This window comes from Silene latifolia, chromosome X, assembly GCF_048544455.1.
Source record: "Silene latifolia isolate original U9 population chromosome X, ASM4854445v1, whole genome shotgun sequence".
NCBI lineage: Eukaryota > Viridiplantae > Streptophyta > Magnoliopsida > Caryophyllales > Caryophyllaceae > Silene > Silene latifolia.
Window position 1 is genome coordinate 6,902,132 of NC_133537.1, and position 13,887 is coordinate 6,916,018.

The window sequence follows — 13,887 nt, forward strand, 5'->3', positions numbered from 1 at the left end:
CCCGACACGACCTCCCGAACGGCTCAAATTGAAGTGTATGATACATGGTTTTCGGAATTCCAGGGTCTCGGAACAAAAACGTCCGTAAATCACACAGACGGTTCCTCGGGTCAGATAAAGCGTCCACATGATATATGATCAATTTATACCATTTCCCCTCTTTATTCTCATGCATTTTGATTCCGTTTGAGACGGTTTTGCGTGTCTTTCCTTGCATTTTGTACCCCGGTTCCCTAGTCTATGTAATCGTGTCCGTCTTGCAGAATTTGGGGCGGAAAACAAGGAATGAGAGCAATGAAGATGGATTGAGAAGATAGCATGAGAAGAAGAAGAGGAGAAACCTGAGAAGTGGTTCCCAGAAGGTAGGTCGGCAGCCGGTCCGCCGGCTAGGAACCCTCCCAATGAATAACAAGGAAGAAATAGGTGAGAATAAACAGAGAACTCCCAGCCGGGCAGCCTACCGGAAGCCGGCCCACCGGCTGGGAAAGCAAGGAGATGAGTCAAAGGCAGTATTGAAGAAAGAATCACAAGCGCACTCTCAGTCGACACCCCATCGGCGGTCGGCCCGCCGGCCGTGCGTACATGATGACTTCAATTTCCTTCACAACATACAGAGAACTCCCAGCCGGGTAACCTACCGGCGGCCGACCCACCAGCTGGGACGCACCCTCCGCATTTTTGACTTCTTTTTAATTTTCAACCTAATTTTCTTGTAAACTATAAATACCCCATCCTTTAATCATTTGTACACATAACCCTAGATCTGAATTTATTTCCCTTTTTATGCAAACACTCTTAAGCAAGCTTTAATCTTTCCCTAATCAAACATTAATTACTTAATAATTTAGCTTAGAATTAGTTAATCTCAATTGTTTAGATTTGGTATTGGGTTGTAATTTGAAGATTGGTGAAGATTCTTCTCCTATTTAATCCAAGATTGCAAATTGCCTCTTAATTGGTATAACTCCTCTTCTAGTTTGTTTATCTTTCAATTGTTTACATATTCAAGTTGCTTAATTAGTTTATCTTTACAACATGCTTTCCTTTACTTGTTATATGTCAAAATTTCCATCTTTTGTGTTGTCTGTTGTCACCATGTGTGAGTAGTGCCTTACTAGGATGGAGAAGGATCTTATATAGAGTTATACGAGTGGATTATGACACAGAGAGACTACAATTCTTGAGTATATGCTTGTTGGTTTTATCATGCGCATAAGGTGGTTGTGTGAATGCTTGAATGAGAATTTAGGCATTTGCACTATCTTTTATACTTGTTGGGTGAGAACTTGACTAGTATCTAGGAATTACATGATAAAATTGTGGTTGGATTAATTAGGTGAGGACTTAATCAATCTTGATTTAGGGGTTAGTCTCACATCGAGAGATTGGGTCTTTCCTTTGCATGCGCTCTTGGGTTTTGTCATTCTATGTGTATTTCCCTCTTTGTCTATATAAGTGAACCCGAACATCCTAGTTCAATTAATCATTATATTTCATCGTTCTTAGTAATTACTCGACTTTCTATTGCTCTAGTTTTAATTTCATTAGTTAGTTTTAAACCAACTCACCTTCTTAATTTGAGCTAAACTAGTGTCTAGATAAGCAATCCTAGAACCATCACAACCGTCCCTTGGGTTCGACCTTCACATCTTCAACGATCATTCGTTATACACGTGCTAGAAAAAACGGGCGAGAAAGAAACATGACCCGACACAACCTCCTGAACGACTGAAATACACGGTTTTCGGAATTACAGGATCCTTGAACAAAAATGTCCGTAAATCACAAGGACGGTTCCTTGGGCCAGATAAAGCGTCCACATAAATTTTAAGGAGTAACGAAGGACATTTGAGGGTGCCGGTATTCAATAAACAAATCTCGGGCGAAAGTTGGATACTCGTTCAAAATGGATAAATACTTGTTATTTGGTGCTCAAATCGAATAAGACAACTCCTAAAGCAACCTCGCACACGTGCTAACAAAATTGGGAGAGAAAGAAACATGACTTGACACGACCTCCCAAACTGCTGATATTGAAGTTTATAATACACGATTTTCGGTATTTTAGGGTCACAGAACAAAAATGCCCGTAGATGGTTCTACGAGTTAGATAAAGCTTCCATGCAAATTTTGTGGAATAACAAGGGACATGTGAGGGTGCCGGTATATAATAAACTAATCACGCGTGAAAGCTGGATACTCGTTAAATATGGATTAATACTTATTATTTGGTGCTAAAATCGAATAAGGCAACTCCTGAAACAACCTCGGACACGTGCAAGAAAAACCGCGAGAGAAAGAAACATTACCCGACACGACCTCCCGAACGGCTGAAATTGAAGTGTATAATACACGGTTTTCGGGATTCCAGGGTCTCGGAACAAAAACGTCCGTAAATCACACGAACGGTTCCTCGGGTAAGATGAAGCGTCCACAAAAATTTAATGAGTAATTGAGGACATTTGAGGGTACCTGTATGCAATAAATTAATCCCGGGCGAAAGTTGTATACTCGCTAATAATGGATTAATACTTATTATTTGGTGCTGAAATCGAATAAAGCAACTCCGGAAGCAACCTCGAACACGTGCTAGATAAACCGAGAGAGAAAGAAAGATGACCCGACACGACCTCCCGAACGGATGAAATTGAAGTGTATAATACACGGTTTTCGTGATTTCAGGGTCTCGGAACAAAAATGTCCGTAAATCACACGGACGGTTCCTCGGGTCAGATAAAGCGACCACAAAAATTGAAGGAGTAACGAATGACATTTGAGGGTGCCGGTATGCAATAAACTAATCTTAGGCGAAACTGGGATACTCGCTAATAAGGGTTTAATACTTATTATTTGGCGCTGAAATCAAATAAGGCAACTCTGGAAGTAACCTCGGACACGTGCTAGAAACATTGGGAGAGAAAGAAAGATGACTCAACCCGACCTCCCGAACGGCTGAAATTGAAGTGTATAATACACGGTTTTCGGAAATCCAGGATCCCGAAACAAAAATGTCCGCAAATCACACGGACGGTCCTCGGCGGGTCAGATAATGTATCCACAGAACTTTTAAGGAGTAACAAGGACATTTGAGAGTGCCGGTATACAATAAACTAATCGGGGGCGAAAGTTGGATACTCGTTAAAAAGGAATAATATTTGTTATTTGGTGCTAAAATCGAATAAGGCAACTCCTGAAACAAACTCGGACATGTGCTAGAAAACCGGGCGAGAAAGAAACATGATCCGACACGACCTCCCGAACGACTGAAATGGAAGTGTAATACATGGTTTTCGGGATTATAGGGTCCTGAAAAAAATGTCCGTAAATCACAAGGACGGGTTCCTTGGGTCAGATAAAGCGTCCACCGAAATTGCAAGGAGTAACAGAGGATATTTTAGGGTGACGGTATTCAATAAACTAATCTCGGGCAAAAGTTGGATACTCGTTCGAAATGGATAAATACTTGTCATTTGGTGCTCAAATCGAATAAGACAACTTCTGAAGCAACCTCGGACACGTGCTAACAAAATCGGGAGAGAAAGAAATATGACTTGACACGACCTCCCGAACGGCTGAAATTGAAGTGTATAATACACGGTTTTCGGTATTTCAAGGTCCCGAAACAAAAATGCCCGTAAATCACACAGATGGTTCCACGGGTTAGATAAATCATCCACGCAAATTTTGTGGAATAACAGGCGACATGTGAGGGTGCCGATATATAATAAACTAATCACGCGTGGGATTACTATGTTAAATATGGATTAATACTTATTATTTGGTGCTAAAATCGAATAAGGCAACTCCTGAAACTACCTCAGACACGTGCAAGAAAAACCGGGAAAGAAAGAAACGTGACCCGACACGACCTCCCGAACGGCTGCAATTGAAGTGTATAATACACGATTTTCGGGATTCCAGGGTCTCGGAACCAAAACATCCTTAAATCACACGAACGGTTCCTCGGGTCAAATAAAGCATCCACAGAAATTGAAGTGTATAATACACGATTTTCGTGATTTCAGGGTCTCGGAACAAAAACGTCCGTAAATCACACGGACGGTTCCTTGGATCAGATAAAGCGTCCACAGAAATTTAATGAGTAACGGAGGACATTTGAGGGTACCGGTATGCAATAAATTAATCCCGGGCGAAAGTTGGATACTTGGTCATAATAGATTAATATTTGTTATTTGGTGCTGAAATCGAATAAAGCAACCTCGAACACGTGCTAGATAAACCGAGAGAGCAAAAAACATGAGCCGCCACGACCTCCCGAACGGCTGAAATTGAAGTGTATAATACACTGTTTTCGTGATTTCAGGGTCTCGGTACAAAAATGTCCGTAAATAACATGGACGGTTCCTCGGGTGCCGGTATGCAATAAACTAATCTTAGGCGAAAGTTGGATACTCGCTAATAATGGATTAATACTTGTTATTTGGTGCTGAAATCAAATAAGGCAACTCCGGAAGCAACCTCGGGCACGTGCTAGAAAAACCGGGAGAGAAAGAAAGATGACCCAACCCGACCTCCCGAACGTAGGAGGGATGACAATTATGGCCCAAACCGAACCGAGAACCGAAGGAAAAAATTCGATCCAAACCCACCCTTTAAATATCCATCCCCAATCCACTATTTAAAAACCCATATCCATATCCACTATTGGAAAACCCGAACCAAATCCAAACCCGATCCATTCATACCCGAAACCGATTCAATCGTATATTTTTAAAATTTTAGGTTTTATTAAACTTGAAATTTCAATTTTCTTATATAAGATTAATTTTTTTATGTAGTCAAATAAAGTTTTGCATTGGGTTTTGGATTATATGGTGGATCGGGTATGGATTTGGAGCGGGTATGAGTTTGAAAAAAGTATAATGGATCGGGTATGGATTTTAAAATTTTGGATATGGATCAAGTATGGATATGGATTTGTGATCCAATAAGTAAGTGGATCGGGTTTGGATCTTGCAAAACCCTATCCAACCCGACCCATTGTCATCCTTACCCGAACGGCTGAAATTGAAGTGTATAATACACGGCTTCGGAAATCCAGGATCCCGGAACAAAAATGTATGTAAATCACACGGACGGTCCTCGGGTCAGATAATGTATCCACATAAGTTTTGAGAAGTAACAAGGACATTTGAAAGTGGCGGTATACAATAACCTAATCGGGGGAGAAAGTTGGATACTCGTTATAAAAGGATTAATATTTGTTATTTGGTGCTAAAATCGAATAAGGCAACTCCTGAAAAAAACTCGGACATGTGCTAGAAAACCCGGGCGAGAAAGAAACATGATCCGACACGACCTCCCGAACGACTGAAATAGAAGTGTATAATACACGGTTTTCGGGATTACATGGTCCTTGAACAAAAATGTCCGTAAATCACAAGGACGGTTCCTTGGGTCAGATAAAGCGTCCACCGAAATTTTAAGGAGTAACGGAGGATAATTGAGGGTGCCGGTATTCAATAAACTAATCTCGGGCAAAAGTTGGATACTCGTTCAAAATAGATAAATACTTGTTACTTGGTGCTCAAATCAAATAAGGCAACTCCTGAAGCAACCTCGGACACGTGCTAATAAAATCGGGAGAGAAAGAAACATGACCCGACACGACCTTCCGAACGGCTGAAATTGAAGTGTGTAATACACGGTTTTCGGTATTACAGGGTCCTAGAACAAAAATGTCCGTAAATCACACGGACGGTTCCTCGAGTTAGATAAAACATCAACGCAAATTTTGTGGAGTAATAGGGGACATTTGTGGGTGCCGGTATGCAATAAACTAATTACGCGTGAAAGTTTGATACATGTTAAAAATGGATTAATACTTGTTATTTGGTGATGAAATCGAATAAGGTAACTCCGGAAGCAAACTCAGACACGTGCTAGAAAACCAGGAGAGAAAGGAATATGACCCGACACGCCCTCCTGAATGACTGAAATTGAAGTGTTATAATACACGATTCATGGTACGCCAGAAAAGTAAAGTACATAAACTTTACCTCATCCTTCCATGTCGTTAGTTAATTCGAGGAACATGAAACGGGAGATCTGAACTTGGTACTGATTTACCATAGTTTCTTAGCATTCGGTCTGGTCACTGAAGTCCGACTGGAAACACATCGGCTAAAGGTCCGCACTCAGTCGGCGTGGAGAGTGAAAAGGAGGGAAACAAACGCCTGTGAAGGCACATATAAGGGTTATATCTCGTTATCTTGGAAATTTTAATGCGACCAAATCCAAACCCTTGTTGCATCGTAAATTCAAGTTTGGGCTAATAACAATTCATTACGAATTAAGCAACACTGACATCCACAATTCCACACAATTCGGTTTTGACAGAGTACGAGGTTCAAATGTTCAATAAAAGACTAACCAAAAAAACCCACAAATTATATCAAACTGACAATGTCTAAATCACATCGTTTACAACGAAAATGATAGGAATACAAGTTAACCAAAAAAAATCTATACTAACACCTGTATTTCTAAATTGCTTGTCGCCTCAATGTTTGCTTAGGCAAGCTGAACTGAACTGAATTGAAGTATACTTAAACAATAAACAACTCAAGTTTTGATTCCTTGTCCAAAGGGGTCTGATTTACCTGTTCATGGGGCATTTCTGGGCTGGATTCAATTAGGACTATCAACAGAAACACGAATACGCCAGGTGGGTCTGCTTGGTGATGTAATCGGAAATGAAGCGATCTGGAGTAGCAGAAAGATCTGATATCTCAGTCGGAACAAGTATCTGAGTTTTGCCAGTTGAGATACGTTTGCCAGCAACATTGGCATAGAATAGACCGGAAATGGCTGGCACAAAAACGTCGCTTTCTGAGCAGATGTGGAAATCAATCACCTCTTCTAATGTCGGGGCTTCAACATCGAGGAATTTATCCTTCTTATCCGTTGGCATTATCCCCTCCTGAAATAGTTGCAAGTGGAAAAAACGCGTCAAAATGACTTTAGGTCTGTAGGTCGTACGTTATTGAGTGGCAGTAATCATGACCGACCTTATGACTTGCAAAAAAAAATATTTGCAAATGCTGCGGCTCATGATACTAGTGAACTATAAAAAAAACACTACCATAAAATATTTCAAACTTTCACAGCATGACACCACCTTGTTCTGATTCATACTCCACACTTCACTTTGGCTGCGTTTTGCATGAAGCCAGGCGCTCCAACATGTCACGACACATCATTCTAAGCAAGATAAACATATTTTTTCTTTTACAAAGTATACGATCTTTAAAGCATCATTCAAAGTTTGACCTTCAGTTACAAATCACTTGGGAACCCTTCCCTCCTCCTCGTGAAACAAATACTCCGTAGCAGAAAGACTTCCAAAAGTGGGGTGGTCCAAATAACTTATGTAAAGAAGAGATTTATACCTTTGTGTAAGTTTTCGGGAAGAGCTCCTTTAGTTCACTAAGACTACTGTTCCATCTGGGTTCGGTCACATAGATTGTGGTATCCTTACCATAGCCAATTTTCCTTAAAAATACCGCAACTTCCCTGGCATCGAAACAACTGTTCTGCTCTTCGCAACCCTTCTTCTTTAAGAGATCAACCCTTAAATCCACGGCTATGAAACGGCCGTCTGACTTTCTGCTCAATGTTCTTAAACGCTCCAACATTGAGTCAACAACTCCATGGATTTCAGACTGCAATTCTAATGACCCAAACATTGCCTTGCATGCAACCAGGTCAGTCTCGGTTTTGCCTGCAGTCTTTTGCATATTTACTGACGGAAAAGATGTGGCTAGCCTGACATTGCCCTTCTTCTTGAACATTGGCTCGATATTTTCTTCAATTTGCGTTTTTGTAACACGAGTTGGAACCTTCACAACAGCAAGATTTTTTGCTGCTATCGTTGTAGATGGTTCCTTCACTACCCTGACAACTCCATCTAAACTATTTATGAACTTTTTAGCGTCATAGACGTCTTCGAAATCCCTGCAAGTTAAATGATGTAAAAATCTATTGTTGAGGAAATGTAAATAAGGTAGATTGCCAGCTGTCACATCATATGCTACATTTTTCCTATAGCTGACACAAATCTCGGATGATCATAGATGACAATGATAAAAGAGTTAAAACATTACATAATCAGGCCACTCCGGCGGCTCTCATTTAAGTAGCACAGCAGGTCAACATGCATGACATCTCTTATTTTAATAATCTTATGGACTCATTTTTAAAGGGGGTATTACATAAACTCACTATTGTTTGGTTCCGTATTATAATGCAAGAAAACAACATGGCCGACTAAGATGGTTGCATGTCCTTTTATTCTAACAGTCATTCAATGTAATTTTCGATGCAATTTTCATCAATAGTCCAGAAATCTAGATCGGCCATCAGAACCCTCCATCCCACAATTTGCAAGAGCCTCTAAGGCACTCGACTACTCGAGTAACATTGTTGTTACGTGGACTTATAATTGCAAGTACATCAAAAGCGTGCAAAAGGAGTGGCTTTTTCACAAAACCCTTGTTTTTGGATATGATGCTTTCAGACCAGAAGCAGATTCTCGGTTTAGCAACCCTCCGCAATGCAAATAAAAGCAAACATTTTCAAAAATGGGCGAAAATTCTTATTCATGATTCCTAAGAAAAGAGCAGATGAATATCTGTGTATACTAAACTGGTTTGAGTACACTGTGAACGTCATGTAACAATTAGCTGGAAAAATAATAGCATCGTAGACTTTGATTACTGACCTTTTGTCCCCCAGTTTGCTTCCCCTGATATCGGGAAGTACAAGAGTCGCACCAATGCTTCTCGCGACCACCACTGCATCAGCAATCTGCGCGAAAAAAAGTTGCAGTATTATAGATAACACTCTAGACTCAATCATAAGTACCTGATAGCACCTTAGACCAACCGATAAGTAGTTGACCTAGCCATACTAAAGGTCTCAAGTACGATCCAGGGGAATTCAGCAGTGCTACAAGACAAAACGAATGAAAGCCTTCTCACCATCAACCAAAAGATCCAAATGCTCCAGCACTTAAAATGTGAGAACATAAAAGTCCCCAATTCACCGTTTCAGGCAAGAGCGATTTGAACAAAATCAGTTGGAACTTGGAAGCATAAAAATATAAATCTAAATGAGAAACATTTCAGATTTGACAGGCAAAAATAACAGCTAGAATGCAAAAGAAAATGAGAAGAAAACCATTGATACAGCTTGAAGACTGAAGCAATTGTCAAAAGTAGTCAAATGCAATTAAACCAGATCATAAATTGAAACAAAATTTGACCCGACCATATATCGACTAGTGAGTCTGAGTTTGAGTATTGTATATGACAGTCTTACATAATAGGAATATTTATAATAGTTGGGCCTCAACCATCATCACCTTAAGGTTTTGGTTGAGATGGTTCATCTATCATGGTATCAGAGCCAGAGTGACCGAAGGTCACGGGTTCAAATCCTGGCAATCTCAAAACTCCTCAAAAACTCGAAGTGGAAACCCAGCACACGGTACGGGGGAGCCGGTGCACAACTAACCACTCTTCAAGCCCAACGGGTTTTTGAGTGAGAGAGCGTACACGGGTTCAAATCCTGGCAATCTCAAAACTCCTCAAAAACTCGAAGTGGAAACCCAGCACACGGTACGGGGGAGCCGGTGCACAACTAACCACTCTTCAAGCCCAACGGGTTTTTTAGTGAGAGAGCGTAATAGGAATATTTATAATAGTTGGGCATCAACCATCACCTTAAGGTTTTGGTTGAGATGGTTCATCTATCATTACATACAGACCAACCCAAATTCTCATGTATGAAACTGTCTCATATAAATGTTCGTGTGTACCAATAAAGGTTTGATTCGCTACCTGTGAGACATGGTATTCAGGACCATCTGTCAAGGAAAAAGTAAGATACCCCTCAGATTGATGTGCTTTACCTGAAAACAAGGAATCAAGTCAATTCTCAAGATCCACATAAAACATAGTAATCCCAATCTTTTCAAAGGTTCAAACTTCAAATCCATAACCCAACTATAGATTCAGTTTAGGTCTTGCTTAAAACCGTCTTAACTTACCAAAACTTGATTTGGTCCAACAGGGTTTAAGTGCAGGAACATCATCACCCCATAATGCAATGTTATCAACTGCATCTTCAATCTGTTCTTCAAACTTGGCTTTTTCCAATGGATTTGTTTGAAGTGGTGAAATGTCCACCTTTATCATAAAACAATCAAATTGGAAAAAAAAAATGTTAACTTTCATCATAAAACAATCAAATTGCTCAAAACACATAATTCAGCAAAAATCAATCAATTCCCACCAAATTAGAAAAAAATCACCAAAAATCAATCAAATCACACAAAATTCCCCCAAAGAAAAAAATTGAGCAAAAATCTGATGAACAAAGTGACCCGTCAATAAGACGGATATACCCGTCTTAAATGAGAATTTGTGACAAAGTGAGAGCATGATCACAGAAAATCCATCAAAATAAACACAAAACTCATCAGAAATCAATCAAATCCCACAAAAAAAAAAAGAGCAAAAATCTGATAATCAAAGTAAAGCATGAATACACAAAACCCATCAAAATAAACTAAAAACCAATCAAATTTAACACAAAAAACTCATCAAATTAAGCACAAAAATTCATCAAATGAAGCAAAACCCACCTTGGAAAAAGAATCAAAATGCTCTCTTTTGATCATATGAGCAAGCATAACAAACATAGTAACAGTAAGAAAACCAGCAAGAATTTGTCTAGGATCAGCAGCAACACTTGAGATCCATTTAACAACAATTAACGTACAATTAGAACGATGTTGTTCTTTCTTTTTATCAACTACTAATCCTCCGTTATTATTACTATGATGCTCTCTCTCAGATCTCTGCATTTTTGTTTTATTTCTTTGATTTTTTCTGTGCAGAAACAAAAAGAAGAAAAACAATGGAATTTAAAGGAAAGATTGTTACTTTAATTTGTGAAAATTAATAATAATGAAATGTTATATAGATAATTACATTTACATACACTTGTTTGTTGTATAATTGAAAAATGGTGGAAATGACGTCGGTATATGGGAAGTAGTCTTTAACTAAAGTCAGCGATTTTATGTTGTCTGCTTGATTGGTATCGCCGACACTGGTATTTCCCAAAAAAAACTCACTGGTTTATCGGCACTCTGTAGTAATTTCCGAAGTTGGATTTATTTTCGTAGTACGTTTTTTTACTAACCGTGTATTTTTTTATTCAACTTTTGAATATTGGACTATCTTTGAATTTTCAGTTGTATTTTTTGGTTATATACTTATATATAAGTGGTTTTTAACTCTGATTAGATAGAGTTGTTTTTACTCAGTATACGTTAAAGGTAACGGCTACGGGTTCCTTCGTCATAAAAAAAATAGAGTTATTCCGCGACCTTTGTTTACGGATGGGTTAAGAGTTCTTATTGTATGTTTTATCCACCGTGACTTTACTTTTATTATGATTGTCTTATAATTGTCAAAATGAGCATTAGTTACTTAACGAAAGCTGATAGACAGGCTCGTTAAATCACGTAAAGACCGTGGATTTTGAGAAAAATTAATGTTTTCTGAAATTGTAACTGGAAGATATGATTAGTCAATGTTTACACGCTAACTGTAACTCCTGGTTACTAGATCAGAATGTAGCTAGTTTTTTCCAAACTGAAGATCTCATATAGATGATTTAATGAAAAAAAAAGTCTATTATTCTCTGCACTTGTAAAAGAAGATTACAAATTGTCCCATTTTCTTTTTTACAAAAGAGCACAACTTAGAAAATCAAACAATTCGAAGAAAAAAAAAATCGAAAATATAAGGAAATACAAAAGTGAAACTCCGATTGATTTAATAAATGTAATCATTGCAGAGTACAAAGTCGGCAATGTTTCATCATTCACTAAATTCCATGAAAAGATATGATTATAAAGCGTGAATTGATTGTCCAATTATAACCTTTATGTATTTACTGCTGTTCTTTAGGTAAAATGCAGGCAGAGTAGTTTTTTTACTCAATATATTCTTTAATAAAATCTCATTATAGACGGCATATATTCTCGTCTATATCTAAAGATAGGCCAAATACAATACCACATTCTTAATAGAATAAGCAACAATTGAGGTGGTGGGGCCAAAAATGTCACCAAGCTATTTGACCCGTCTTTAGCTATAGACGGATATATCCGTCTATAACAAGACTAACTGATATTCTTTTAGATTAACATCAAAAAGGAAAGAAGTCAGTCCATAACTCATTTATTGCAGTCTTATTTTAGACTGATGATGTCCGTGTTAACTTTAAATAAATAAAATGTGACTATTTATCGATAAAATTTGAATATTTTTGATAAAAATTATCGCCAAGTTATTACGATTTCAGTTATAAATTTTTATTGTAAAATAATCACTTTTTATTATATAAAATGATTAGTACTAAGGACAGAGATGCATCTACGATACACACGACATGCACGTTCTTTGTGATTTACATTCATGTCATTCAATAATTCAATCATACATAAAATGCTTAAATAGTACTCCTTAATTAATTAATTAATTGATTAATACAACATGATTGTCTTACATGAATTGCTAATGGTGATGTTGTGGACAGTGAGTGGGAGGATGGAAGGTACAAACTTCGACGTGAAACCTCAACGCTTACAAGTAGTTTTCCATTATTAAGGTTGAAGTCCTACAAATATTTTAATCAAAATTAATCCCGACCGTGAGCAGATTGTCGAGTTTATATATTAGAGTTGTTTAGTTGCCTTGGATATCGGGTTCGGGTCAGGTGAAGCCTCATCCGTCATCCATTCGTCACATTAAAATCTCATCCAACCCATCCATCATCCATGAAAATTATCATCCGTCATCCACCCATCCATCATCCATGGATGAAACGGGTGGGTCGGGTGCTAAACGGGTGATAATGTATATGTATGCTTAAGACTAAAAAAATGATAGACTTTTTATTCTTTACAAAAATTAAGTTATATAATTATTTTAATGTAACTTTTTAGTGTGAATTTTCACAAAATATATAACTTTTTAATGTAACTTTGGGGTCGGGATTGTGGTGTTTGTTGAGGGCGTGAGGCGCGGTGATTAGGTTCGTTGTGGGGTACCGTGAGGAAGATCGTCGGCGCCGCTACTTGTGGTGGTGTCGGTGTAGATAATGGTGGCAGGTGGTGGGTAATGGTGGTGGGTAATGGTGGTGGATGTTGGCTTTTAATTCCCTTTTCCTCTAATTGTCAACCAAACACCCAAGTATAATATGGGTGATCCCATTCATTTCCCTCTCTTACCATTTCTTGATTTCATTCTCTTACCCTTTCCCGTACCAAACGCCCCCTAAATATTTACAACATTCAATATTTCACATTTTGTACAAATTTATCTCCCGGCTTTTTATGATAAAGAAATTTTTTTAAAAGAACTTTATGATAAAAATTCATTAACTTTTTATGATAAAAAGTTGTGGCTGAAAAAAATGTTATTAGTAAGTATTCGTAAAATAACATCATTTATTTCTCAGTAAAAAAAAATTCAAAAAAAAAAATACTCATTTCATTACTTCTTACAATTTTAATTTTTATTCCTCAATTCAAATCAAAATACAATGATGAAAAATATGAAAAATAAACAAATTGTCAATCCGAATTCGATAAATAATACTACTGAAAAATAAAATTATATAGGTATTGTAGTACCGTACATACAATACATGGGGTCTATACTATTTATAAATAATACATTACAAAGAAAAAAAAACTAATGTATACCGTGCACCCATTGCGCGGGATCTAAACTAGTTATGTCGTAATTTAATTAGAGTTTTCGAGTTTGATTGGTAAAAAATAGT

At 37.9% G+C, this 13,887-nt stretch overlaps 1 protein-coding gene across 1 annotated transcript; it reads right to left on the reverse strand.

Annotated features, from left to right (window-relative positions):
• Positions 1–6,390: 6,390 nt before the first annotated feature.
• LOC141622632 (protein MANNAN SYNTHESIS-RELATED 1-like) lies at positions 6,391–11,138 on the reverse strand. Its single transcript, XM_074438646.1, has 6 exons — positions 10,670–11,138; positions 10,073–10,211; positions 9,864–9,934; positions 8,744–8,829; positions 7,413–7,977; positions 6,391–6,943 (listed from the first exon to the last, which is right to left on the reverse strand). Exons 1-6 carry the CDS (start codon positions 10,889–10,891, stop codon positions 6,665–6,667), a joined length of 1,362 nt encoding a protein of 453 aa, XP_074294747.1. The 5' UTR covers positions 10,892–11,138; the 3' UTR covers positions 6,391–6,664.
• Between the last annotated feature and the right edge of the window lie 2,749 nt (positions 11,139–13,887).

Excerpts from the sequence above, each read along its gene's own strand:
- LOC141622632 (XM_074438646.1), bottom strand. The coding sequence starts at position 10,891 with ATGCAGAGATCTGAGAGAGAGCATCATAGTAATAATAACGGAGGATTA. Across the intron at positions 10,212-10,669 it reads ATTTTGATTCTTTTTCCAAG|GTGGACATTTCACCACTTCA; the intron begins GTGGGTTTTGCT and ends TTTATGATAAAG. Across the intron at positions 7,978-8,743 it reads AGCAAACTGGGGGACAAAAG|GGATTTCGAAGACGTCTATG; the intron begins GTCAGTAATCAA and ends TTTAACTTGCAG.